General features: G+C 35.0%; 1 protein-coding gene across 4 annotated transcripts in view; it reads left to right on the top strand.

Annotated features, from left to right (window-relative positions):
• Positions 1 to 25422, top strand: part of GPATCH8 (G-patch domain containing 8) — a 124075-nt gene that overhangs the window by 38565 nt on the left and 60088 nt on the right. For 2 of the 4 annotated variants that reach the window (XM_037808225.1, XM_037808227.1), the window contains 4 exons: positions 4386 to 4458; positions 19932 to 19976; positions 22049 to 22116; positions 23518 to 23604. In XM_037808225.1, coding sequence (XP_037664153.1) covers positions 22090 to 22116; positions 23518 to 23604 — 114 coding nt within the window. In that variant the 5' untranslated portion in view covers positions 4386 to 4458; positions 19932 to 19976; positions 22049 to 22089. The remainder of the gene's footprint in view (positions 1 to 4385; positions 4459 to 19931; positions 19977 to 22048; positions 22117 to 23517; positions 23605 to 25422) is intronic. The other 2 variants (XM_037808224.1, XM_037808226.1) reach the window with 1 other exon arrangement.

The raw sequence follows: 25422 nt of genomic DNA, 5'->3' as shown, positions 1-25422 counted from the left end.
AAACTTGTTATTTTGAGATACTTTCAAACTTATAGCACAGTTACAAAATAATACGAACTTCATACAGAGAACTCCAAATACCTTTATCTCTCCAGGTACTCACATCCACCAATTTTAGCATTTTGCCACATTAACTGTCTCATTCCATCTGTCAACCCACCTGTCTGTCTTTCTGTCTTTCTATCAGTCCATCCATCTATCTGTCTATTTATCAATTCATCTTCTGAATTCTTGAGTATTCAGGAAAGGTTGGATACATCAGCTCCTCGAACACTTAATTCCACCAAATACATTTTGTGAGAACAAAGATATTCACTTACGTACCCACCTTAAGTGCAGTTATCAGGTTCAAGAAATTTAACCTTGATATAAAGCTTACCGTCTATATCAAGCTTTTTCATATGTCCCAATAATATCTCTTTGAGCATTTTCTTTTCCCTTTCTAGATCCGATCCAAGATTGTGTGTTGCCTTTGATTGACATTGCCTTTTTAGTTACCCCCCCCCCCCTTTTTTTAAATTATGGGAACATATATACAACATAAACTTTCCCATCTCAACCACTCCCAAGCATACCATTCACTGGGATTAATGACATTCACAATGTTGTGGTAACTTCACCACCTTACTAAAACTCTCTCATCTCCCCAACAGAAACTCTACACCTAATATGCCATTAACTCCCCATTCCCCCTGTCCCGCACCCCTGGCAAGCTGTACTTACTCTATAATTTCTGCCTCTGTGAGTTTGCATATTCTCTGATATTTTCTTTGTAGTTACCATGGGAACTTAAATGTAACATCCTAAATCCTTAGCAATCTTGTTTGCTTTGATACCAATATAACTTCAGTAATACAAACAAAATATGTTGCTGTAGCCCTCCATCCCCTTCACCTTTATGTAGTTCTTGACACAGATTACATGCTTACACATTATGAGTCTAGAACCACGGATTTATCATTACTTTGTTTGCATTTGCCTTTTAGATCCTGTAGGAAGTAAAAAGTGGAGCTACAAACCAAAAATACAGTATTACTGACATTTATATTTACCCTCTTCATTCCCCTTAATGAAGACCTTTATTTATTAATGCAGCTTCATTCTACTGTCTATTGTCTTTTCCTTTCAACCTGAAGAACTGTCTTTAGCACCTCCTGTAGCCCCAGTGTAGTGCTAACAAACTCCCTCAGTTTTTGTTAATGAGGGAATGTCCTAATCTTGCCCTCATTTTTGAAGACAGTTTTGCCAGATACAGAATTCTTGGGCAGCAAGTTTTTGCTTTCGGCACTTTAAATATGTTGTCCCACTGCCTTCTTGCCTTTATAGTTTCCAAAGAGAAACCAGCATTGAATCTTACCAAGGTTTCCTTGTATGTGATGTGTTGCTTCTCTCTTTTGTCTTTTAAGATTCTCTTTTTATCTTTGGCACTCATCAATTTGATCATAATATGCCTCGGTGAGCATCTATTTGGTGTTGATCCTGTTTGAAGTTCATTCAGTGTCGTGGATGTGTATTCTCCTGTCTTTCATGAAATTTGGGAGTTTTTACCCAATATTTCTTTGACTATTCTCTTTGTCCCTTTTCTTTGTTTTCCCTCTGGAACTCTCACAATTGCGTATATTTGTGCCTTTAACAGTGTCCCACAGGTTCCCCTGGCTCTGTTCATTCTTCTCCGTTCCTCAGACTTTTCCCCAGACTGGATGATTTCAGTTGTCTTATCTTCAAGTTCCCTAATTCTTTCTTCTTCCAGCCCCAATCTGCTCTTGAACCCCTCTAGGGAATTTTTAATTTCTGTTACTGTGGTTTTCAGCTCTGTTTGGTTCCTTTTTGTAATTTCCATCTCTCTGTTGATATTCTTTTTGTGCTCATCTGTCATTTTCCTGATTTCCTGTAGTCCTTTGTCCATGTTTTTCTTTACCTCTTTGAATATATTTAGGACCCTTTTTTAAAAATCTTTGGTATGTCTCAGGTAAAATCTTCCTCATTGATGATTTCTAAAGCTTTATTCTTCTTGATCTGGGCCATTGCTTCCTATTTCTTTGTATGTTTTATAATCTTTTGCTGAACCCTGGCCTTTTTTGATGTATTATCTATGGAATTTAGAGGCTGTGATGTCTTTTCCTTCCTTTGTATGCTGCTATAGTTATGATGTTGCTTCCCTTGCATGTCAGGAGATAAAAAAATTTTTTTTAAATGAAGGATAAAAGGAAAACACCTTTTCCACTCCTTACAGATTGACCTATGTGAGTGCTCTCCTTTGGAGCTTATCCATACAATGAGTTTAGAGAATAGCTTGGCGCCAAAGCATAGGAGTTGCACAGATTCTTTTTGGGTTTTTGTCTTGTCTTGGTTATTCACATGTGGGCCTAGGAATTTCATTTACACGTTTTTTTTTCCTAGGGAAAAGTTTCCTTGGAACCAGTTTCCTCATGGTCCCTGGCACTGCATTTTATGTCTTACAGCTGGCATTCCCTTGTCCCAGGCAGCCACAACTTTACTGCTTTCCCATATCGTTCAGGAGAGCTCTGTGAGGTGCCTTCTACATGCAGGGCAAATTCTGGGATGGAAAGTCTCTTAGGCCACTGCCAGACAGATTGGGCCAGACATACATGTTCTCAGTATGTGCACAAGGGTTATTGTGCTGCCTCTGGAATCGGGACCAGGGATCTGCACTGGGAGTGTGGGCTGGCAACACGCTGAGCCAATGACGGGATGGGGGAAGGACCAGCCAGGGTGCTACAAGATCCTACTGCTTTTGAGATGCCTTTTTCTTGATTTGGTGCTTTCCTTGTTACTGCAGTCTTTCAACTGGTTTCTGGAGCTTTGAGAAAGCTATACCTGCCAGTTCTTGCTGGTTGTTCAAACTTCTGTTGGGGAACAGAGCCCTGAAGCTTCTTGCTCTACCATTTTTATCTAGGTGGGGGTCTGTTTATGTATTTTTTAAAACAATGGTATCTTTTGTTTTAGAAACAAAAATCAAGTTTTAAAACTGATTTTTACTCCTGACCAGTGAAATAATAATCTATTCTGCCCAGTTTTCTAGTTTGCATTGCTGCCCTAAACAGTAGAAGAAAGTTCTCTCTTTTTTTAAACAGAACATTGGAGAGGCGTAATCTTCTTCAAACTTCCTATCAGAAAAGTTAACTGTAAAATAATTTTTCTTTCTTCTATGGCTCTAAAGAGCATTTTGTCATTGGATATGGAACTGGAACATTAAAAGCAGTTTAACATGAAATACTTGGTTTTAATTCAGATATTTGGGGGTTTGCTAGCTTTATAAATTTATTTCAGGAAATAGTTTATTTTCAAATCATGGTACCCAATTAATTTCAATGCATATAGAAAATTTTATGTTTATACAATTTTTAATTTTTTCCTTTAGATGACTAGCATCACTTTATCTGATACAGTTAATAGTTATTTTACCTTTGTCTTGGTACTTTACAACAACTATAAAAAGCAAAGAATTGGACAAAGGGCTGTAGAGGTTTCTGATACCTTGACTCCTCACTTAAAAGCTGACATTTAATTGTTGTTTCTGGTGTCTTTTCGTTCAGTTTACCTTGAAATTCCTTTTCGAGTGTGCTCCTAGGAAGATGAGACATTATGTATGTTGTTTTTCCCCCCTACATGCACTAATGGTTCTTTACTGTTAACTTATTGCTAGGCCTGTTTCATTCTAACATCTTAGCATTTTTGTTAGATTACATGTTGAAATGCATCACTCAGTCTGTGCTTGAGCTCATTTTATTTTTCTGTTTAATCAATTTAATTTCTTGTTTTACTAACCTCACTGTTTTTTCAGTTTAATATTGGCTGCATGCTGGTTAAATATTCATATTATATATATATTTAAAAAAACAATCAAGTCTAGTCTAGCCTGGATTTTGCTCTGATTGTGTTTTCATTTCTAGTGGTGGGGCAGTCTTACACTTACAACTTACTTTGTATCATGACATATAAACAAAATAAATACAATGTAGATTCTTTCAAAAATATCTTAAAGTGGTGCTGCCTAGGTGGTGGATATGATTGTATAAATATCTTGACTTAATGTTCTTAATGTTAGTCTTAAAATTCCTAAATGTATTCCTCCTTCTTACCCCTTCCCCTTTTCTCCTTTTTAAAGGGCTATATACAAAAGTTGCCCAGCACACCATCAGAAAGGACCCTTAGCCCATATGTTCTTCCCATATAAAAGACTAGCCAGCATTTCTTTTTACATTAATGTCCCTTTTTTGGGGCACATTTACCCTATTATTAGCACCTTTTTGCATGCATATATGTAGATTTATCTCTTGCTCATCACCTGTTTAAATGTCAGTAGGAAGGGAAGAATATATTATTGGAATATTTTTGGTTTGTCTTTCTGTTCTGTCTGTCAGGATAATATTGGACACCGCTTACTCCAGAAACATGGGTGGAAGCTGGGCCAGGGATTGGGAAAATCTCTTCAGGGTAAGTTTTAAAAATTTATTTTAAAAAAAGAAAGAAAGAAAACAATGTTTCTGATGTAGATCTTGTGCCTGAATGTATTTGTTGTCTTTTTAAAAAAGTGTTTGGGGTTTTTCCCTGCTCCCACCCCCTGCCACCCCCCCCCCCGCAGAATAGTCTGCTTTTCCTATGACTGTATTTCAAGTCACTATTAAGCTTCCATATTTGCTAATAATTTGCAAGAGTAAGCTGCTATGTCATTAAAACTTTCAGGTCAAACATTGTGTGGCTCACCCTGTTTTAAATTCTTTGGGTGGGGGTAATGGGTGGATGGAGTAAAATGAATACCTAGTATCCGACTGTGCTTTCTTTGTGCTGTTTAGTGCTGCTGTATTGTGGTCTTCAGTATTACAAAGAGAACCAGTCAACATCAGAGTTTAACTTTTGTCCTTCCAAATTCTCACTGAAGCCTGTGATTGCTTTGGCTGTTTCGTTCTGCAATCAGAATCCATGAGTGGCGGTGAGAAAAATTGACCTACAGGGAACAAAATGGGAAGAGAGGTTTCCTAATGCTCAGAGATCTGAGGCTATTTCTCAAGTTCAGATCAATTTCTGGAAAATTGTGCCTTACAGTTTTATTGCATTTGTTTCTCCTTTTAACTGTACTAATCATTTGGGTAAAAACAAAATATTTCTGCTTCAGAGGTTTTGCTAGTTGGAAGCCACTAACTTCATTCATCTTTTGACTTTCACATTCAGTGAGCTACTTTTTGTTCATATGTGAGCATTTCCTCAGAAATGATGGGAAACATTGTGTTTCTACATCTGGTCATGGTGGGATTCATTGTATAAAGTGATCTTTGGGGCAGAGGTGACTAATTTTTTGGAGTTTAGAAATGGATTTTCACAGTTTGTGGAAGTCTGTAGTCAATTCATGTGTGTGTGTGTGTGTGTGTGTGTGTGTGTGTGTATTAAGGGGAATGAGAGGACAGGGCATGAAACGAGTTTCAACCATTAAAATCTTTGCTTTTTAAATTTTACTTCTACAGATTCTATTTAGTTGTGACACATAGGAGATGTGCAGTAAATGTATTTATTATATATTTATTATTAAGCATTAACATCTATTCTTTTGGGAAGATAGAAAGATTTGATTACCATAAAACTTGTTTTCCCCAGATTTCACAAGAAATCTTTGTGAATAGTAGAATTCTCTGTGATTAAGAGCAGTTTGTATGGCATAGACTACAGATTTTGTAAGAATTACTAAGAGAGAGTGAGTAATCAGGACTGAGATAGTTGTCCCACTGGTTTGCATAGTTGTAAGTGTTGAGTTAAATTGAATGGAGGTGAGTGCTCGGAAGAAGGTCTGAAGACTGGATTTGATCTTTCCCCACTGTTTGAGACATCTCTATTCACGGATGCTGAGGAGCATTGTTACTGTCTTTGGTCAGACATATGATGGAGTGCAATTCTGAGGCATTTCATAGGGGCTAGCAAATCTGTTTGCACTCCAGAATTTTTCATTGTAAGCAACAGAGACTATAAAGTACAACTAGTACCTGCAGTGTGTGTTTTTCTTTGTTTTAAGAAAGGGGAGGTAAATGGATACCCACTTATCATTGGGTGATCCCTTCTTTTTTTAAAGAACATTTTAAAACTTTGATTCTCTTTAAAATTTGAGCTCCTTCGAAAAGAGGAATTGAGTTTTAGTCATATTTTATATCCCTCTCCTTCCATGGTAACAAGCATATAATAAACACTCAGTAACTCATAAATCTGTTACTCATTTAAAATACCAGGGAAATTTGAAGTTCATCTGTTTTGAATGGCTGATACAGTGTCTTTACCCTTTGAAAAGAATAGAATTTTATTCTACTGCCAGCATTAAGGGCTGAGTTTAATAGTCTTGTAAATGGTTCTTTCTTTTCTACTGTCATATTCAACAGTGTGTAGGCATTGTACTGGTTTCTTTCACACAGCTCTTTCTGACACGATGTGACCTAGAATCTAACCACATTTATGGTATTTTGAGGCAATTTGTGACAGATTTTTCACTGTACCAAACCCTTGCTATAAATAACCACTGAAGAAAGCCTGCTGCTCTAGTGAAAATGATAATGCCTCCTCAGTATTGTATATATAGTATATATACATGTAGTCAACTACATGTAATTCCTTTGTAAGAATTCTTTATATTTGCTAGTTTATTGTCTGCTTTCCGTTCTCCTTTTTATTTGAGATTAGGACCCTAAGTAACAAACAGCTGTAAAATGTAATTTGAACCTGATGTCTTTGTGCTTTTTTGAACTGTTTTGTTCAAGTTTCAAAAATTATTTTGCCCCATGCAGAGTTTTTTCAATCGGTGCCATTCCTTGGGGCTAGAGTGCAGATAATCTCAAATCATTGGATAGACTGGGGAATAATACACGTACTGACTTTGGAATGCATTTATCTATGGCAGAATAGAAAATTGGACTTTTTTTTGTAAAAAAAATCAGTTTTATTGAGATACAATCACATTCCCTACTGTCATCCACAGTGTACTATCAGTTGTTCACAGTAGCATTGTATGGTTATGCATTCATTACCAACATCAATTTTAGAAACTTTCATTACTCCAATAAATAGATAAATGAATAAAAACAAGAATAAAATTACAATTAAGAAAAACACCCAAAACATCCTGTCCCTTATTCCCCTTATAATTCATTTACTATTTGTTTCCATTTTTCTACTAATCTGTCCATACACTGGATAGAGGGAGTGGGAGCCACAAGGTTTTCACAATCACACAGTCACACCGTGTAAGCTGCCTATACAATTGACTTCAAAAATCAAGGCTTCTGCCAACTCTGCACGTTAATTCACTGCCCTCCCCCTGCGTGGGACATGACTCCCAGGGGTGTGGAACTCCCTGGCAATGTGGGACATGACTTGCTTTGATGAGCTTGGCCTTGGCATTGTGGGATTGAGAAGGCCTTCTTAGCCCAAAAGGGGGAAGCAAAATGAAAGAAAATGAAGTTTCAGTGGCTGAGAGATCTCAAGTAGAGTCAAGAGGTCATTTTGGAGGTTATTATTAGATATTATAGAGATATCCCTTTTCAGTTTTTAGTGTATTTGATAGCTTGAAGCAAATACCTGAAACTGTTGAACTGCAACCCAGTAGCCTTGACTCTTGAAGACAATTGCATTACTATATAGCTTACACTGTGTGACTTTTTGATTATGAAAATTTTGTGGCTCCCACTCCCTTTATGTAGTGTATGGACAGATGAATAGAAAAATGAGGACAAAAACTAAATGAATAATAGGGAGGGTGAGGGGAATGGGATGTTTTGGGTGTTCTTTTCCACTTTAACTTTTATTCATATTCTTTTTTGTGTATGGTGATGAAAATATTCAAAAATTGGATGTGGAGATAAATGCACAACTATATAATGGTGCGGTGAACAATTGATTGTACACCGGGGATGATTGTATGGTATAAAAATATATCTCAGTAAAATTAAATTTAAAAAAAAATCAAGGCTTCTGGGTTGCAGTTCAACAGTTTCAGGTATTTTTTTCTAGTTATTCCAATACACTAAAAACTAAAAAGGGATGTCTATATAAAATGCATAAGAATAACCTCCAGAATGACCTCTTGACTCTATTTGAGATCTCTCAGCTTCTGTAACTTTATTTTGTTTCGTTTCTCTTCCCTCTTTTAGTCAAGAAGTCTCTCTCAATCATACGATGCCAAGTCCAGGTTCATCCTCGGGAGTTGTGTCCCACATAGAGGGGAGGGCAGTGAGTTTACCTGCTGAGTTGGCTTAGAGAGAGAGGCCATGTCTGAGCAACAAAAGAGGTTCCCTGGGGGTGACTCTTAGGCACAATTATAAGTAGGTTTAGCCTCTCCTTTGCAGTAACAAGCATCATAAGGCAAGCCCCAAGATCTAGGGCTCAGCCTTCTAAATTGGTAGTCCCTAGTGCTTGTGAGAAGATCACCAATTCCCCAGAAAATTGGACTTTTTAAGCTGGATATATTTTTGTACTTGAATTTTCTTGTTAGTTACTTTTTTTCTGTATTTCAAAAGTTAAAAAAATAAGAACAACTATTGTGTGTGGCAGATAAATGTTAGTATTAAAAAATAAAAAGACATGTAGAATAAATACGTTGACAAATGTCTGAAGGAAAGAACAGAAAGAAAAACCTGTTGACAAGAAATAATACAGTAATTGCTTATTGTAGAGGCAGAAGATGTGTTTAATTTGGAATAAAGCAACAATGAATGATAGTTGTATTTTGTGGCAGTTGGATTGGATTCAGTTTTGGAAATTTTTTAACCTTTTGGCACCTTTGAAATGTGATGAAGAGTAGCTCAAAATCTTGATTTCACTCTGAAATATGTATAGCCAATAGTTACAACTCAGAAATGGTGCCCAAACTTCCTTTGTTCAATAAGTATTAAGAGCTGTTTGATAGATTTTGCTAGTTCTTTGGTCTCAAACAAAAGTTCAGCCACTGGGGAAGAAAAATGGGGGGCTGGATATTATTTCACATCTCATCCTGTCTAGAAAGTTCTATCAATAACAGGTAAATCAGCAGCTATTTATTGAGCAAATGATATATTCTAGTCATACAGACCATACAAAGTAGCATAAGACATGGACATTGTAGATAAGACATGGTTTCTTACCATTCATATTTATTTTTCAGTCTTGTAAGTCTTGCTTTTTTAACTACTATAGATCTTTGAAGGTTTCTTGAGGCCAGGAACCAGGGTTTATACTTTTATGTATTCCTTTTATGCTTAGAATTAGGTATGTGCTAACTGAGTATTTAATTGCCAGTTGCTTCAAGATCCTCAGTGGTAGCAATTCTCATTCATTTGGGGCTAGGTATGAAAGCAGCATGTTAATAGCATTTGGAATCATAGGATCTGGGTTTGTTTTGCTCTGTCATTTCATTTAAATAAAGGAACAAGTTCCCATCACTGAATTATTTTTCTCAGAAGTAAGTGTGAATTGAAATCTTTGCCATCTTCTCACAGAGTGGTTATGAGAATGAAATAAATTAACATAAGTGAAGTCACTTTATAAAAACTGTAAATAAATGCTTATTGTTATCATCTCTATTGTATAGTTCATTTTTAGATATTTTAACTGAATTAGAACTAATCCATCTTTAGGTCATAATCAGAAAACTAAACATCATAAAAATCATAAATCAGGAAGCCCCCTATGTTGCTACTCTCTATTTTCCGGAATTAACACAACAATACTAGCTAATATGTTTAATATGTGCTAGGTATCTGGCTTCAGGAACTATGCTTTTAATGTTATAGGCTTTTTAAAGGGCCCCTAAATGCCTAATTTTGGTGCCTGTGCCACTAATTCTGAGCTTGCTAGTCATCTCTATTTCTGAGCCTAGCTTACTATATCTAAAAAGAGTCTTAATCCGTTAGCAGTGGTGTTGCGACAAGTGACTAGGAACCCCGGAAGAAAAAAAAAAAAAACTTTGAATTCTCCACCATCATACCTTACTTACTCCAAAATATATTCCAGATTAATCAAAAATTTAAATGTAAAAAATGAAATCATAAAATTTTTAGGATGAACAATGGGGAAATCATGATATTATTTTAATAATCTTAGACTAAGGAAAACCTTTCTAAGTTTAACCCAAACACTGTTTAAAAATGATAAATTTGGCTACATTTCATCATAAATAAAGTAAAAAAACAAATAACAAACCGGGGAAAATATCTGCAATGCCTCATTGTAGAAAAAGAACAAATTTCTTTCATGTATTTTTCAATATGAAAAAGACCTTCAACCCAAGTAGAAAAGAGGGAAGTGATGTGAATATTGTTTACAGAAAATTGATGCAGATGGCATTTAAACATATGAAAATATTCTCAAGCCATCTCGTAATAAGACACGTTCATGGTAAACAATGAGATTCCGTCAGATTGGAAAAGGTAAAGTTAACTTATCAGAATGTGGGAAAACAGGCACATCATAACCAAAGAGAATGTAAATTGGCAAAACCACTATGGAGAATAATTTGGATGTATTACTTAAAGATTGAAAAAGACATATCCTTGGATCCAGCAATTCTACTTCTATGTATCTATCCTGAAGTTATTCTTGAAATACAGAAGGATGTTACTCATTATAACACTCTTTGTAATGATGAACGATTGGAAGCAGTCTGTCATATTCATTGATTCTAAGAAATTTTTTCATGTTCTAATAATCTAAAATCAAATGTGTCTTAGTGGCATTATAGTTATTATCAGCAGCTTTTTTTCTTTCTTAGTGGCACGTCAAATAATAGTGTGTTTTATGGTTAATGGCACTTTAGATTTGAAGAAATAGAATACTAAAAGCTGTAAAGAAAAAGTATGCAGCTTTAAAAGGATCATGGTCGTTTAGTATGTACTCAATAAATATGGAACAATTTCCAAGATACATTAAGTGAAAAAGTAAGGTGGAGAACAGTATGTGTGTATGTATGGTAAACTATATTTTGTGTTAAATTATATGTATATTTGCACCTCCTGCTTAAAATCAGTATTTCATTCCTGAAAATCAGACCATTTGTATGAAAACCCAACCTGGGAACCTATCTTCTATTATTTTTGATGGTTTACATGTCAGCTCCAACCCCTAACCAATTTCCAAAGCATAACTGAAACAGAAAAAGGCCTATTTATGAATTTTTAAAAATTGTTAGGATATAAAATGCTTAAACATTTCCTCATGATTATCAATATTGGTTGTTAACAGATAGTTGCTTTCTATGTAGTGACATGTACATCCTTTTTGTTGGCACTTAGTTTTTCCAAAGTTCTGCTAGTTTTATTTGGAATATATCTAAAGATGACTCACACATTTTTTCTTTAAAATGCTGTGTTAAGAGAGATTCCAGAAGGAGCCGAGAGGTCACTCTGGTGGGCACTCTTACGCACACTTTAGACAACCCTTTTTAGGTTCTAAAGAATTGGGGTAGCTGGTGGTGGATACCTGAAACTATCAAACTACAACCCAGAACCCATGAATCTCGAAGACAGTTGTATAAAAATGTAGCTTATGAGGGGTGACAAGGGGATTGGGAAAGCCATAAGGACCACACTCCACTTTGTCTAGTTTATGGATGGATGAGTAGAAAAATAGGGGAAGGAAACAAACAGACAAAGGTACCCAGTGTTCTTTTTTACTTCAATTGCTCTTTTTCACTCTAATTATTATTCTTGTTATTTTTGTGTGTGTGCTAATGAAGGTGTCAGGGATTGATTTAGGTGATGAATGTACAACTATGTGATGGTACTGTAAACAGTCGAAAGTACGGTTTGTTTTGTATGACTGCGTGGTATGTGAATATATCTCAATAAAATGAAGATAAAAAAAAACAAAACCCAAAAAAAAAAAATGAAGTAATTTAGATGAATAAAAAAATTAATTACCTTAAAAAAAAAATGCTGTGTTAAGTTTTTTAGATTGAAACATTAAAATTTTACTATATAAAAACATTGACCCAAAAATGTTGCATCAATAGAGATGATTTCTTTATAGTTTGAGTATTAAAACTGAGGCATTCTACTAAAAACATTAAAAGGGTACATTCTGTGGGGTATGCCTGCATGTGCTTATATTGCTTGACAATGCAGAGAAAAATTCTCTTTTCTCTTCACATTTGGAGTTGTCCTTGGGTAATGGTGTGCCAGGTTTTGAGGGGAGGCAGATAGCTGTTTGTCTAATGACTTCCCAATAATCAAAGAGGCTTCCCAAGAGGGAATTTTGGATGAAGCCCCATATAAAGAGGTAAGATGAGTTGCTTTTTACAGTATAGTTTTAAAAATTGGTATTATTTACTTAACTAGCATTAAAAGATATAGAAAATAATTGTTTTTAATAGTATACTTAGAGTAGACAGAGTCAAGGTGCAGAGCACGGTTAAAGGTGTTGTGTTTTGTTTGTGGAGTTTTTGTTTTGTTTTGTTTTCATTTTATGAATATCCCCCCATCCCCAACTCTAGTTTCAGTTAGGAAATAAATGGTGAATGCAGTAGAATAAAGCCTGCATTAGATAAGCCCCAATTATATTTATACTACATTTTATGATAGAAGGAAAACTAGAGTGGAATTCAATACAATAGGCAGAAATATGTATGTTACAATTTAAACTTTAATAATTAGAGTGTTGATCTTAAAAACTTTACTAACCTCTTAAGAAAAATCATTCTTTGGATGAGAAAAAGGTAGCTTTCCCTTAATATTATAGTGACATAATAGATTTTTCTGGATACAAACTTTGCAAAAGCTAAGTTGTCCTTCTGTGGTTTTTCCCTTCAAAATTCCTGTTTCCCTTTTGGAAAAGAAAATAATGCTTACTGAGTACTTTACTGTATGGTAGATATTGATCTAGATTTTAGTTGTTTTGCATTGTCTTGTTTAATGAAGCAGGTATCAAGTATTCTCATTGTGTAAATGAAGAAACGGTTTTGGAAAGGTCATACAGCTTACTGAGTCTCTAACATTCAAATATAAGCCTAATTTTGAAATCATTGTTTCTATGCTTATATGTAGGAGTGGGTTGGGAGAGTAAAATGTGGATTATCAAAAAGCCACAGAGCTGGTCTAGCTGAAAGAACCTGTAGCTATCAGTAATGGCCTCTGTTCCCTTCTAATCACATGGGCCTTGGGGTCTTTATACAGTTGTGAAAGGCAAGCATGAATTTAGTAATCCGTATTTCAGAATTAATAAGGTTCTAGTTCTACAGAGCTTTTGACCTTTGTAATGGAATTTAGTTAACATAAACAAAAGTGATGAAGCCCAGATAGTAAACAAAATTAGTCAGAAATTTGGCAGCCAACAGTAAGGTCTAGGTGTTAGGGCTAGAATAGAAAGGGAAAGAGATTGGGGGAGAAGAGAAGGGAAGTGGTGCATTCATACCTGTATAGAAAGAAACTACTTGTTTTTCAGTATAGAGATCGTCTTATTTAAAGGATACATCAAAAGACATTGATTTTTTTTTTTATTAAGTTCATGGCAAAATAGCAAACAGAAAAGAAGTGGCAGATTTTTCAAATGAAAATTTATAGCAGATAATGTAGTAGGCTATTTTTATCTTATAGTACTTTTTTTTAGTAAGAAAAGAGGGTGAAAGAGCAGCAGATGAGACATTATCAAGGCACTCACTGGTGAAATGTGTAATTAGTTGCACATTTATTGAATATTATGTTCAGGAGACCATAACAAACGAGATAAATACCATTCTAAGAAACTGCCCTTAGTCTCATAAGGTTTTAGGAGGTAAGGGGGAAAAAATCTTAAGAGTGAATGCTGTAAGGGTCCAGAAGAGATAAGTAGGGAAGATTTTCAAAGAGAAGTCTTAGGAAAGAGGAATAGGTATTACCAGAGATAGGAGGTAGTGGTGTGTGCAAAGTGATTACAGTTGGCAAACTGTAGGCATGGTTGTCTAGAGCAGAGAGTGCCATTAGGACAATGGATTTCATACATTTTTTAGCTGAAGAAACCCCTCAAATATGAAAGAGAAATGAAACTGTTTCAGTTGAAGCAGAATTTTAGGTCTTCAGGAATGTTATTTGAAAGCCATAACTATAGGACAGTAATGGGAGATTGGTTAGAACAGGCACAAAACGAATACATACCAAGTATTTCCTGTGTGCTAAGCTTAAATATCTCAATTAATTTTTGTAACAAGCCTGTGAGATACTGTTCTTCCATTTAGTAGAAGAAGAAACTGAAGCACATAGAAGTTTAATAGGTTACCCAGGGATTAAAACAAAACAAAACAAAACCAGACAGTAAATTACAGCATCAGGATTCAAATGTTGATCTCTCTGGCTCCAAAACCCATGCTCTTAGCTAGCATACTGAATGTGGAAGGCTTGAAGCTGCTCCAAGAATTTTGAACTTTATTTTGTAAGCCAAAGGCTTTTTTTTTTCAATCAAAGAAGAGGTGTTAGATTTTATAGGAAGAAGAGATAGTGAAAGATAATTTAATCTAAAACTCATTTTGCAGATGAAGAAATTTAGGTTTAGAGTTCCAAAATGTGTTAGTGATAATGCTGAAACCAGAACCACAATTTGCTGATTTGTAATCTCTTGGTTTTTCCGTCATACTAGTCAGGTATATGTGGTGGAAGTACAGTTACTAGTCTGGTCAAAGTATGTCTGAGGATAGAGATGGAATGCGATTTTAGAAAGTTGTCTGGGTATGAGTTGATTAGGGTTTGAAGGATGACAAAACAGCCAGAAGCACAGTACAGTCAGTTCATGCATGTATCTGACTAGGAAGCCCTTGTTCACTTAGTTTTACTGTTTACTAAGTGCTTGCACATGGATTCTCTGGTTTAAATCCTTATTGAGGTATGAGTAAATTGTCATTCTGAGAGAGAATTTTCCCAAGGTCTTACAGCAAATAATGGTAGAATCATGGTGCCAGAACATATGACATATTGAATCAGTATGTCATAATGTGCCTAAGATGTAAGTTGTGACTCACATCTTTCTCCTGGAGATACAGGATGGTGATGAGAAATAAAAGTACTACAGAATTGAAATGGGCAGTAGTTATTCTGGCCAAAAAAAAAAAAAAGGCGCTACCTCTGAATGTGATATTTTTTTTCTTATGGTAGTTGAGGTGGTCATATATAATCTTGATGATTAGTATACATTTGTGTAAATTCACTAGGAACTTGAGACTAGATTGAGTATTAAGAACCTTGGACGCTCTTTAAGCCCACTTGGCAGGTCAACTCACTACCCTCCCCCCTACATGTGACATGACACCCAACGGTGTAAATCTCCCTTGCAACATGGAGTAAGGGAAAGTTTATTCTGGTGATGAATGCACAAATGTATGATGGTGCTGTTAATCATTGATTGTACACTGTGAATGACTGTAAGGTGTTTGAATATATCTCAATAAAACTGTTAAAAAAAAGTAAATGAACAATAGGGGGAGGAGGGGAATGGGATGTTTTGGATGTTCTTTTTTATTATTTTTATTTTATTTTTTTGGAGTAATGAAAATGTTCAAAGATTGTGGTGATGAATGCACAACTGTATGATGATACTGTGAACAACTGATTGAATGATTGTACCTCAATAAAATGGCATTTAAAAAAAAAAAAGAACCTTGGCCAAATTTTTAGGGATGGTAATTGGACTCCAGGGAAAAAGGAAATATTGTATCTTCTGCTTTATACTAAAATTTCCTCCTTGATTTCTTCTTGTACTCTATATTCCTCTTCCTTGGCATTTTAAATATTCTGCCTGGTATAATTTGTGTTTTTTTGTGTGTCGTCTTTCCCCTATTTAGACTATAAGCTCCTAAAGGATGGTAATTGCTATGCATTTATGTGTTCTCCATTGTTGGTTTTTAAGAAATTTTTATTCTGCATTTATTAAATGTGCCAGGTCTTTACCTAGTCTTAAGAGTTTAAAGATAAAAGAGGTACAGTCTTTACCCTCCAGAGGCTCATGTCTAATAGAAAGACATATATAACAAATGTAATGCAATATGAGGATCTTAATTGTGAAGTTAACGTACAGTGGGGACTTACAAATAGCTACCAAACAGAAATTATAGATGAAATCCAATGGGAGCCTAGATGAAGGGAACGAAGAACATAGGTACCTATTGGGGTGGGGTAGTAACTTACACAGTTGAGGCAGACAGTATGTGAGACTAGAAAGTGGTGTGAGCTGTGGCTTTGTCTAGAGAAGAATAACTGCAACTCAGTTTCTGTGTATTGTTGCCATGTAGGAATGTAGTTTCAGTGTTGCCACATCCTCTGAATTTTTAAAAAGAAATCAGCAATCCAAACTTTTCTGTGAAATTTCCTAGTTGATAAATGTCGGTGCAAAGTTTTAAGATAGTATAGGATAAACAAAACAAATACAAGACCTGTATTTGACCCACAGGTCATCTGGAATTTGACCTAGGTTTACATCCCATCTCCACAATTAGCTAGCAATGTGACCTTGCTATACCTTTAGTATACCCATATTTTTAGAAGATTTGGGGATTGTTTTGGCAATTAAACATAGCATGGATGGTTTATGTACCTGTATACTATCTCATTTTCCTCTCCAATATGTGGAGTGGAGGATATTGCCACTTAAAGAGATTGAGAAACTTAAATGTTTATCCATGGTCAAACTGCTAAGGACAGGATCTGTGTTTATAGCACAGGTGTGACCTCTAATCCAGTGCTTTTTCCGTTAGACTTATGGTTCTGAAACCTTAGCATCAGAATCGCTTTGGGTGCTTGTTTAAGAAGTAGGTTCCCAGCTTGTACAGTTCAACAAGCCTGGGCTGGGATTCAGGAAATTGTATTTTAATAGGAACACTCTTATCCCCACCATCCCCACCCCCAATAATTCTGATGCAGTCGGAATGGACCACAGCTAGGAAAACATTGCTTGATGATGAGAGTTAAAAAAATCATCAGTATCTTGTGCATTAAACAAAAAGCACGATGATTAAATATCCACACCTGAACAAGTTTGATTTCCACTATGAATATATTCATTTTTTTCACTCAACAAATAACTTTTTAATTTAGTACTACTCTGTGCCAGGTACCGTGTGAGGTATTCAGGGTACAAACATAAGTAAAACTCGGGACACGAAAGTGTTATCCATCTTTTTGGTTTTTTGTTATTTTTTTTTTAATGAAGGACCTTCCCACCACCCTCTTTCTCTAAGCTCCATGTTTTAGACTATTTTGCCCTCAAATCATATTTATTAAGTTGGCTTTCCCATTAAAAAAAATTAGTCGATTTTAGCTTAACGTGATGGTTAGCATAAAACAGTCTTCAGAGAGTCAGTATAATTTTAACTATTAAACAGTCTCATCTCTGGTAAAAACTTTTTTTTTCCTTCTCAATTGAAAGTACCTCATGAGTTCCCTCTGTTACCTAATCTGAGGGCTTTCGGGATCTCATGTCATCCTGGATGAGATAGCGTTTCTAGCCTTAACATTCGGGTTCCATAACTCTTTGACTAAATAAAGCTTTTTATCTCATCTCTATCTCTGTTTATTGATGTATTAGGTTATATTGGTTAAAATTGAACTATTTTATCCCAGAAAGCCAGCTCTGACTCTCTGGAAAGGTGGAAGGATAGAATTTCCTTTAGGTCACAATTAATCTTTTGTGCCCTTAGAGGACAGCTAGCTGTATTTGAAAATCAAGTCAATCTAGTTGTTGCATAAGTCACTGAACATGCCATGGCAAGAATAAATTTTAGTTTTTGTTGTATTAGATAATTTGAATTCTGTTCTGAGTAGAAATAAGTAGATTTAAAGATGTCAAGTCAGGTTCTTGGTCTTTATCAGTTTAATAGCCTTTTGGAACTGGATTTTGCTTTTAGTGTAGGGTCTGTCTTTAAAGCCAGCTTGAGAGATTTTTAAACTGTTCAACTCGTTTATGAATTGGCTCCACAAATGTTCTGTTTTCTTCCTCCGTAGTGTCAGAAGTTCGGGTTAATAAGGTTTTATTATTTTGTTTAGTTATAGGTAATTCACGAGGTGTAGGACTTTGTTTTGTTCACTGCTACATGCTCAATGCCCAGAACAGTACCTGGTAGAACTCAGTAAATATTTGTGGTTACATGAATCTTTGTAAGGACAAGGGCAGCATATATAAAATGTGGTTTTTACATCTGTTGCTAATCCAAACAGGGTTTTAATCATTTATGAATCTTGTTCATTTCTAATTTATTTCTAAAGGGAAGTCATCTGTCTTCTCTTTCTGAAATGGGATTGATTACAAGATTTATCTTGCCCAATTTTCCTTTAATATTTTTTCCTCAATCATTCTATTTGTGGTTTATCTTTTTAAAATAGTGTTGTACTGCAATCCAGTTCTTTGGTCAGTTTTGTAGAATATCCTTACTGTTTTAAAATCAAAACTAGTTCTCAGGAAAAGGGTAGCTATAGGTGATCAGTAGATTTTTTGGCCTTATTCTCTTTTCGGTTATGATAACTCATAAGGCCTTCCCGTTTTAGCAAGAGCTGCATATATGACATTCTGGCTCTGTCATTGTAGAAATAAAAATTCCTTTTAAAATAGAGAAAGTGTATTTCCATTTAAGTTTTGATTTAGAACATATGGACATCACTTTTTTTCCATCACATGAATATATTGGTATTGGCACTTTCTAGATTTGATATATATTTTCTTCTTTTCTCTTCCTTTTCCACTAGATAACAGTCATAGTGTCTATAGGTCTTTCTCTGCGGATGACAGTTTCTTTTAAGGGAGAGTTTTTAGTTTTCTAGTTGAAGTTGCCTCCTTTGGAGTGAAATGAAAAACAAAAATGTTCTTGATAATTTAACGGATTCTAAAATAATATTTGCCCCCTTTGAAGCAACCGAAAAAGAGAGAACTTGGGGTTTAGGGCATTTTATTTTAAAAAGAAATTTAGTTGTAAAGAACATCGTATCAGTAAACATTCTGTTGCTACGTACCTTTTGAAAAATAATCACTATATGTTGTTAACTGAGGTACTCCAAGTGGTGTTCTTCATGATAGAATTTATCATTAAAAGCAAATAAATTAAGGGGGATTCTTTTTTTTTTCTTTTTCCTTTTTTTAATACTGCAGCCTCTTGCTTTGTATCAGTCAGTGTTTTTTCCCATTGTAGTTTTTCCTTAGTCTGAAGTCTTTTTAATTATGGAAAGAAATTACTCCTTGGCCTAGGCAATAAAGTCACCTTTAGATTGCTTTGAAAGTCAGACTGTTTATTTTCAGTGAGTTACCTCTGCATGGACTAATGGTAAATGTAACATCCCTTTGATGCTACTTTCTCTGGTGCTCCTGGTCTCCTTCAAAGTTTGGCTTTGTTATATGCAGAAGGATGTTGGCAGGTCTGGAAAGACCTCATTAAAAGAAAACAAGATTCTAAGGAGAGCCACTTAAGGAGTTTTATCATTCTTAACAGAAGTCAAATGCACTCTTTTCTAAGCACTGAAGATCTAAGGTTGTTTTCTAGACCTCTCATATTTTTTTAGAGAGGTCTTGAGGACATTCCCTCCCCCCTCCTCACAGTTCTTTAGAGATGAAGCCGATTACTTGATCACTGTCCAGTTGATCTGATTGAGTCTTTAATGTGATTTCTTTAAGGAAAAGTCCCACCTTGGGCCCTGAATACTGATTTATAGAAAGAGTAATTGAAAGAGATTGGAAGCTAGTGTTAGTTCTCTCTTGAAACTGGCACCTTCTCCCACCCCCTACACTATTGAAGAGTAGAGATTGTTCATGTTCTTAAGTAGCAGTATAAAAATCTCATACCCTGGTCTGACCAGTATGAAAATAACTGCTGAAGCACAAAAAATTCTCCTCTGTCCCCAACTGAAATTGGGGGAGGGATGAAACCCAGTTGTTACTTTAGCCCATCCTGTCTGCCTGCTAGAAGGCCTATTTTCTCCCCTAATGGTTTCTGCCTAACAAATGGTATTTCTTTTTTACAGCATTATGATCCTGGACTTGTTGTGGTGATGGTAAACTTAGCAGTGGTAATTTTTTATTTTCAGACTGAATTACTCCTTTTGTCATCAGTGCACCAATATGTTAGGCTTACTTTCTCTGTTGTAGCCTTCATCCTTCTGCTTGGTCTTTTTCATTTTCCTTTCCTTTCCTTATGCAACTTGTCTGATCATTGTTCATTAAAGGGTAATGTTAAGAAGGGATGTATCTGTTTGTGTTAGAATTGCCAAAATAAAAATCAGTTAAAACATGAAATTCTAATACTGTAAAAACTTGATTTCCCCACAATGTAATGGGCACTAGCACTTGCTACTGCAATTTATAAATAAATTAAAACAAACTTTGACTGCCTTAGAAGGCAAAAGCACTAATTCAGAGTTTAAAAACAGGGGTTTACAGAGGAAATGAATTTGTGCCAAAACTTTCTTGATTCTTGCAAAATAAATTCTGATAGGCCAAAAAGGATACCAAAACAAAAAAAGTAAATTCTTTCAACATTTGCTTTCAATTAAATTACTTCATTGGACCGTTTGTTTATACCAGTAAATCCCTGATTGAGACGTTATGAAAGTGATATTGCACCTAGGAAGTCATTTTTATAACATGTCTTTAATTTGGTCCTTTTGCTAAAAATTGCAGTCACTGCTTATTTATTATACCATTGGGCATAAGGTAGTAATACATTTTCATTTAACTGACAGTCTTTGATAGCATCTTTAAAAAAGGCTGTATTCTACAACTTTTTTTCTTTTTCTTTTTTTGGCTGGCATGAGATGCTTATTTATTAAACATTTTTGAAATTATGATGTTGCTAATTATCTCCCTATTTGTTGTTTAAAAACAATAATGGAATTTTGGTGTTAAGTAGTTAAACTTTTGAATTTGCTTTTCATTACTTCTTAAAGATGAAAATCAACTCCAAAGATAAGAGAGCAGCCAGCTACAAGTGGTTGCCTGTCATTTGGAAAACAGTTTCTTCTTTTTATTCCGGAACCAAACCCAGTCATGATCATGGCTTTTTTTTTTTTTTTTTTTTTTTTTAGTTTGTTTTTCGTAATGGCTCAGATTTAGCCTGACAAAACTCAATTTTTAGCCCAAAGGTATAATATATATATGTGTGTATAACAAAAACAAACAGAAAAAAAAATTGTTTATACCAGACTGAGTGAAATGATGAGGGAAGTAAATATTGTGTTTTTTCACTAAAGGTGTACAACGGATAAGGTAAGTCCTCTTTTCAGTGGGCTTACATCACAATAAACAGCGCAAGTTGTGATGTAAAACAGCTGTGGTAGTAAAGTGCTTGTCTGCCCCATTTTGCTTTGTTTGGCTGGTTATGAGTGGATTAAATATACATTTTTTAAAAATCTTCAGCATAGATTGATTAGTTTAAAGTCAGTTTTCTTCGCAACTAGTCCTTTTCACAGCTTACCGATTGCCGCAGCCAGTGTTAAACCCATTCTGGGAATGGGAAATGAAACCTCAGAGCACCAGTTTAAAAGTAAAACTGCTCTTTGCCCCTAAGGGCGACTAACTGTTGCTTTTTGTTTAAGTGTTTCACAGACTCATTTAATCATAAAACATCTTTTTGAAAACAAAACAAAAAATTAAGCATACTGACTTTCATGCAGTTATAGAGTTTTTCTGCCTCATGTTTGAAAATGTACTGTTTTCATTAAAGCATGTCAGTTGAGATAGTACCAGTTTTAAAAGTGTATGTTGGGGGATGTCAGTGGACATTAAGAGTGAGTGATACTTAATGGAATATTAATATTTGGGGTTCTTTTTTAAAAGGAAATTTTAAAGTTTTTAAATTTTAAACCTCCTGGTGCTATTGCTTAGAAGTGCTTTTCATTATTTGTCAATCTTCTATATTAATCTGGAATTATCCCCAACTGGAAGATCAATCAAGGTGGTTAGTTGGGTTTAACTGGGAGAGGTAGTTTTGGGTGTAAGCTGTGAGAATGGCTTGTGTTTGGTTCACTGTAGCTTTCTGGTCTCTGCACTCCAAGGCAAGATCTCTAACCACCCAAACCCAATGTGTAAAGTAAGCTGTTGGTTTGGCTTTGCATCTAACCTTGATTATGTGTTCCTATTACAGGAAGAACAGATCCCATACCAATTGTTGTCAAGTATGATGTCATGGGCATGGGTCGCATGGAAATGGAGGTAAATTAATTTTATTAGCTCACTTGTTTTATAGTATATTTAAAAATGACATTAATTCCAAATTCATATGTCAGTACAAAAATGTACTTATTATATGGAATGTAGTTTAATATTTTTCTTTGGACAATTTTGAAATATGTTTTACTTTCTCATTTAGTGCTACCTCTGAGGCAGGTAGGTAGTAAATAATGCCCATTTTTAACGGGGGCATAAAGAAGTTGTAATTTGCTAAGGTTATGTAGCAAGGCAAGATCAGAATTACATGCAGACTCTGGTACTTTGTTTCAGTAGGCAGCGTTGCTCAACTCTTAAAATATTTGCTGCGGTAGAAGCTTTGCCCTCCTAGTGCTGTGTATAGCTGTCATCTATGATAACTCATTTTTTATTGGCTAAAATATTATTCCCATTGACTTAGTATCCTAGGGCTGCCATAACAAAGTACCACAACCCAGGTAGCTTAAAACAACAGAAATTTATGTTCTCTCAGTTCTGGAAGCTTGAAGTCCAAAATCGGGTGTCATCAGGCAATATTTCCTCTAAAGTCTGTAGGGAACAGTCTGTTCCATGCTTCTCTGTGGGCTTGCTAGCAATCCATGGCATTCTTCCCTCTGTCAATATCCCAGTATCCTTTTCTAATAAGGATAACAGTCATTTTGGATTAAGTGCCCATGTCTTTTTTTTTTTTCCTAATGCAAGTTTTTTGAGATATGCTCACAAACCATATAATCCATCTAAAGTATACAATCAGTAGCACGCAGTATCATCGTATATTTGTGCATTCATCGCCATAATCAGTTTTCAAGCATATTCATTACTCCAAAATACAGAAAAAAATATTCAAAAATTTTTTAAAAAAAGAAATTAAAAAAAAACACCCAAACCATTCCATACCCCTTATCTCATCTATTATTTATATATTTTATTACTCATCTGCCCATACACTGGTTAAAGGGAATGTCAATCACCAGGTTTTCACTATCACACGGTCACGTGATAACACCAAGAATCAAATTTATTGGATTACTGTTCAACATATTCAGGTATTGCCCATCTCATTTTAATTTACCTAATTCCACCTGTAATGATAAGGTCACATTCTGAGGTACTGGGGAAACAGTTCGATCCATAACACTCATTTACTCTTAATTCTTTAACTTTGAACATTGAAGTGAATTTTATTATCATCAACAAAAATGCCTGTTGGGAACCACTGGCATGAAAGAATTAATGACTTATTTTGCATGCTGTTTTATTTGGGGTGACAAATGAGGTAGCTGAGCAAAATACAAAAATTTTTAAGTTTCCAAACAATACTGTACTTGTGCAGATTACTTTTTCATAGCTAGTACTAGTGTAGTTCAGGATGTAAAATATACTGAATTACGTCTGTTCTTTGTTAAGCTCGATTATGCCGAAGATGCTACCGAACGGCGGCGTGTCCTAGAGGTGGAAAAAGAAGACACAGAAGAATTAAGACAAAAGTACAAGGTACTTAAATGAAACCATTCTTGTGCATGGGGTGCTCCCATTGAAGGAGAGAGATTCATTTTTGGTGAAAAGGATCTCTGTTAACCATAACACTTGTTTGTATTTGGTGGTGATTAGTAGTAGATCCTAGATTTATGTTACTTTCCTATTGCCTCTCTAAAAACTATGGAATAGAGGTAATACCTATTTCATACCTCTCTTGGGAGGATTATGTTAGTGTTTGAAAACAAATTGCCTGGCACATAGTAGGTAGTCAATAAATATTTAAATAGCATTGAAAATTGTTATTTAAGAGTTCTTTGAGAGCTTGACAGCTATTGATAAGGCTTTGCTTTTATTTTTTTTTAATGGGTGAAGTATTTTAAAAATAAACAATTTTTTAAAATTTTGTTGTTGTTAAACTCAGTTTGAAAGCAGAGGTTCATCTTGTCCTATGTAAGTATCAATTTGAATTTACTCTTTTAGTAGTTTCCTTTTTCAAGGGGATAGATAGGAAGAACTGCAGCTTAGAACATAAGTTAGCTTTCTGAAAGACTGACCAAGGAACATGCCTTTTGAAGTGTTGCAGTGTGCTCAGTCTCTACCATAAAATAATTAATTTTGAAGATAAGAAATAGTTACATTAAGATTATAGAAATTGATTTTGATCATGATACTTAAAGTGGGAAGGGAGAAAAGGGATTTATTTGTAAAAATCTGTTACATCATAAAAAAGAGGAGGAATAGAAGCAAAGCCACAATCCATAAATTGTGTGAGTTACCCAGGGATCTATAAGCAACCTTATAAAGTCTCACAACTACTTTGAACTGCCTATAAATTTAGCTAAGTATCTTGGATTCCCTAATTGATGAGGAAAAGGGGAAGGAGTAATGTATCAACTTGGGCCCATAAGAATAAGTTGTCACCTGGAAAGCAAGGATCTGTTAGTGTTAAGGCACATAAAAATTAGATATAAACTATCCAAGGACTTAAAGATGTTTGCTTGTGTTTTGAATTTGTAGTGCTATCTGGATTACTTTTAAGTAGTTATAGGTACTTACTGCAGAGGGAGTGAAAATCAAGAGTTGATATTAAATATTTTAAGATTGTAAATAATTCTAAATCAAGAAATTGACATTTTCCCCCTTTGTTGTTATACCTCAATCAGTGATGCAAAGGAACTGTAGGAAATAGTGACTGTGGGATGCAATTTATTTCTTTAATACAGTTTTATACTAGATGCCCTTCTCTTTCCTCTGTTATATGTGATGACTGAGCCACTTTGTTGCTTTTGTGGATTTTTTTCCTGGCTTGAAATACTGAATTTGAAAAATATATTAAATATGGTGCCTTTAATTATTCAAAGTCTCTTACCTAAGCACAATTATTATATTGCTTACAGCAGGCTATTATGTGTTTGCTAACTGTGGCAGCATTATTTGCCATTTTTTCATTGGGTGTCAGAGCTTATTTGATGTCATTGAGCAACTTGAGTCTTCCTGGGTTCCAGTATCAAATACCCTTCCTTTGTCACTAGTGAACCAGGGCATTTGTAAAAGTATTTGGTTTGGCTAAAAGATGGATTTTATCTTATTTAGGCATAAATTTTTGCAGAGGAGGTATGTGTTTCCTAATGCAAAATTGAAAGCTAAATTTATTTTTCTGTTCTTTTTCCAAAGCATCATAATTTTTAGTAAGTAACTTGGGATTCAGGTGACAAACTGTATATAAGTTTTGAAATCAAGATTTTTAAAAAGAAACTTCTTAAAAATACCCAAGAGTGGGCAAAATAATGAGTTCTCAGGCTAAAATCTAATGAGTTAAATTGAGCAGTGAAA

This window comes from Choloepus didactylus, chromosome 18 (genome assembly GCF_015220235.1).
Source record: "Choloepus didactylus isolate mChoDid1 chromosome 18, mChoDid1.pri, whole genome shotgun sequence".
Lineage (NCBI taxonomy): Eukaryota > Metazoa > Chordata > Mammalia > Pilosa > Megalonychidae > Choloepus > Choloepus didactylus.
This window is presented reverse-complemented; position numbering and strand designations above follow the sequence as displayed.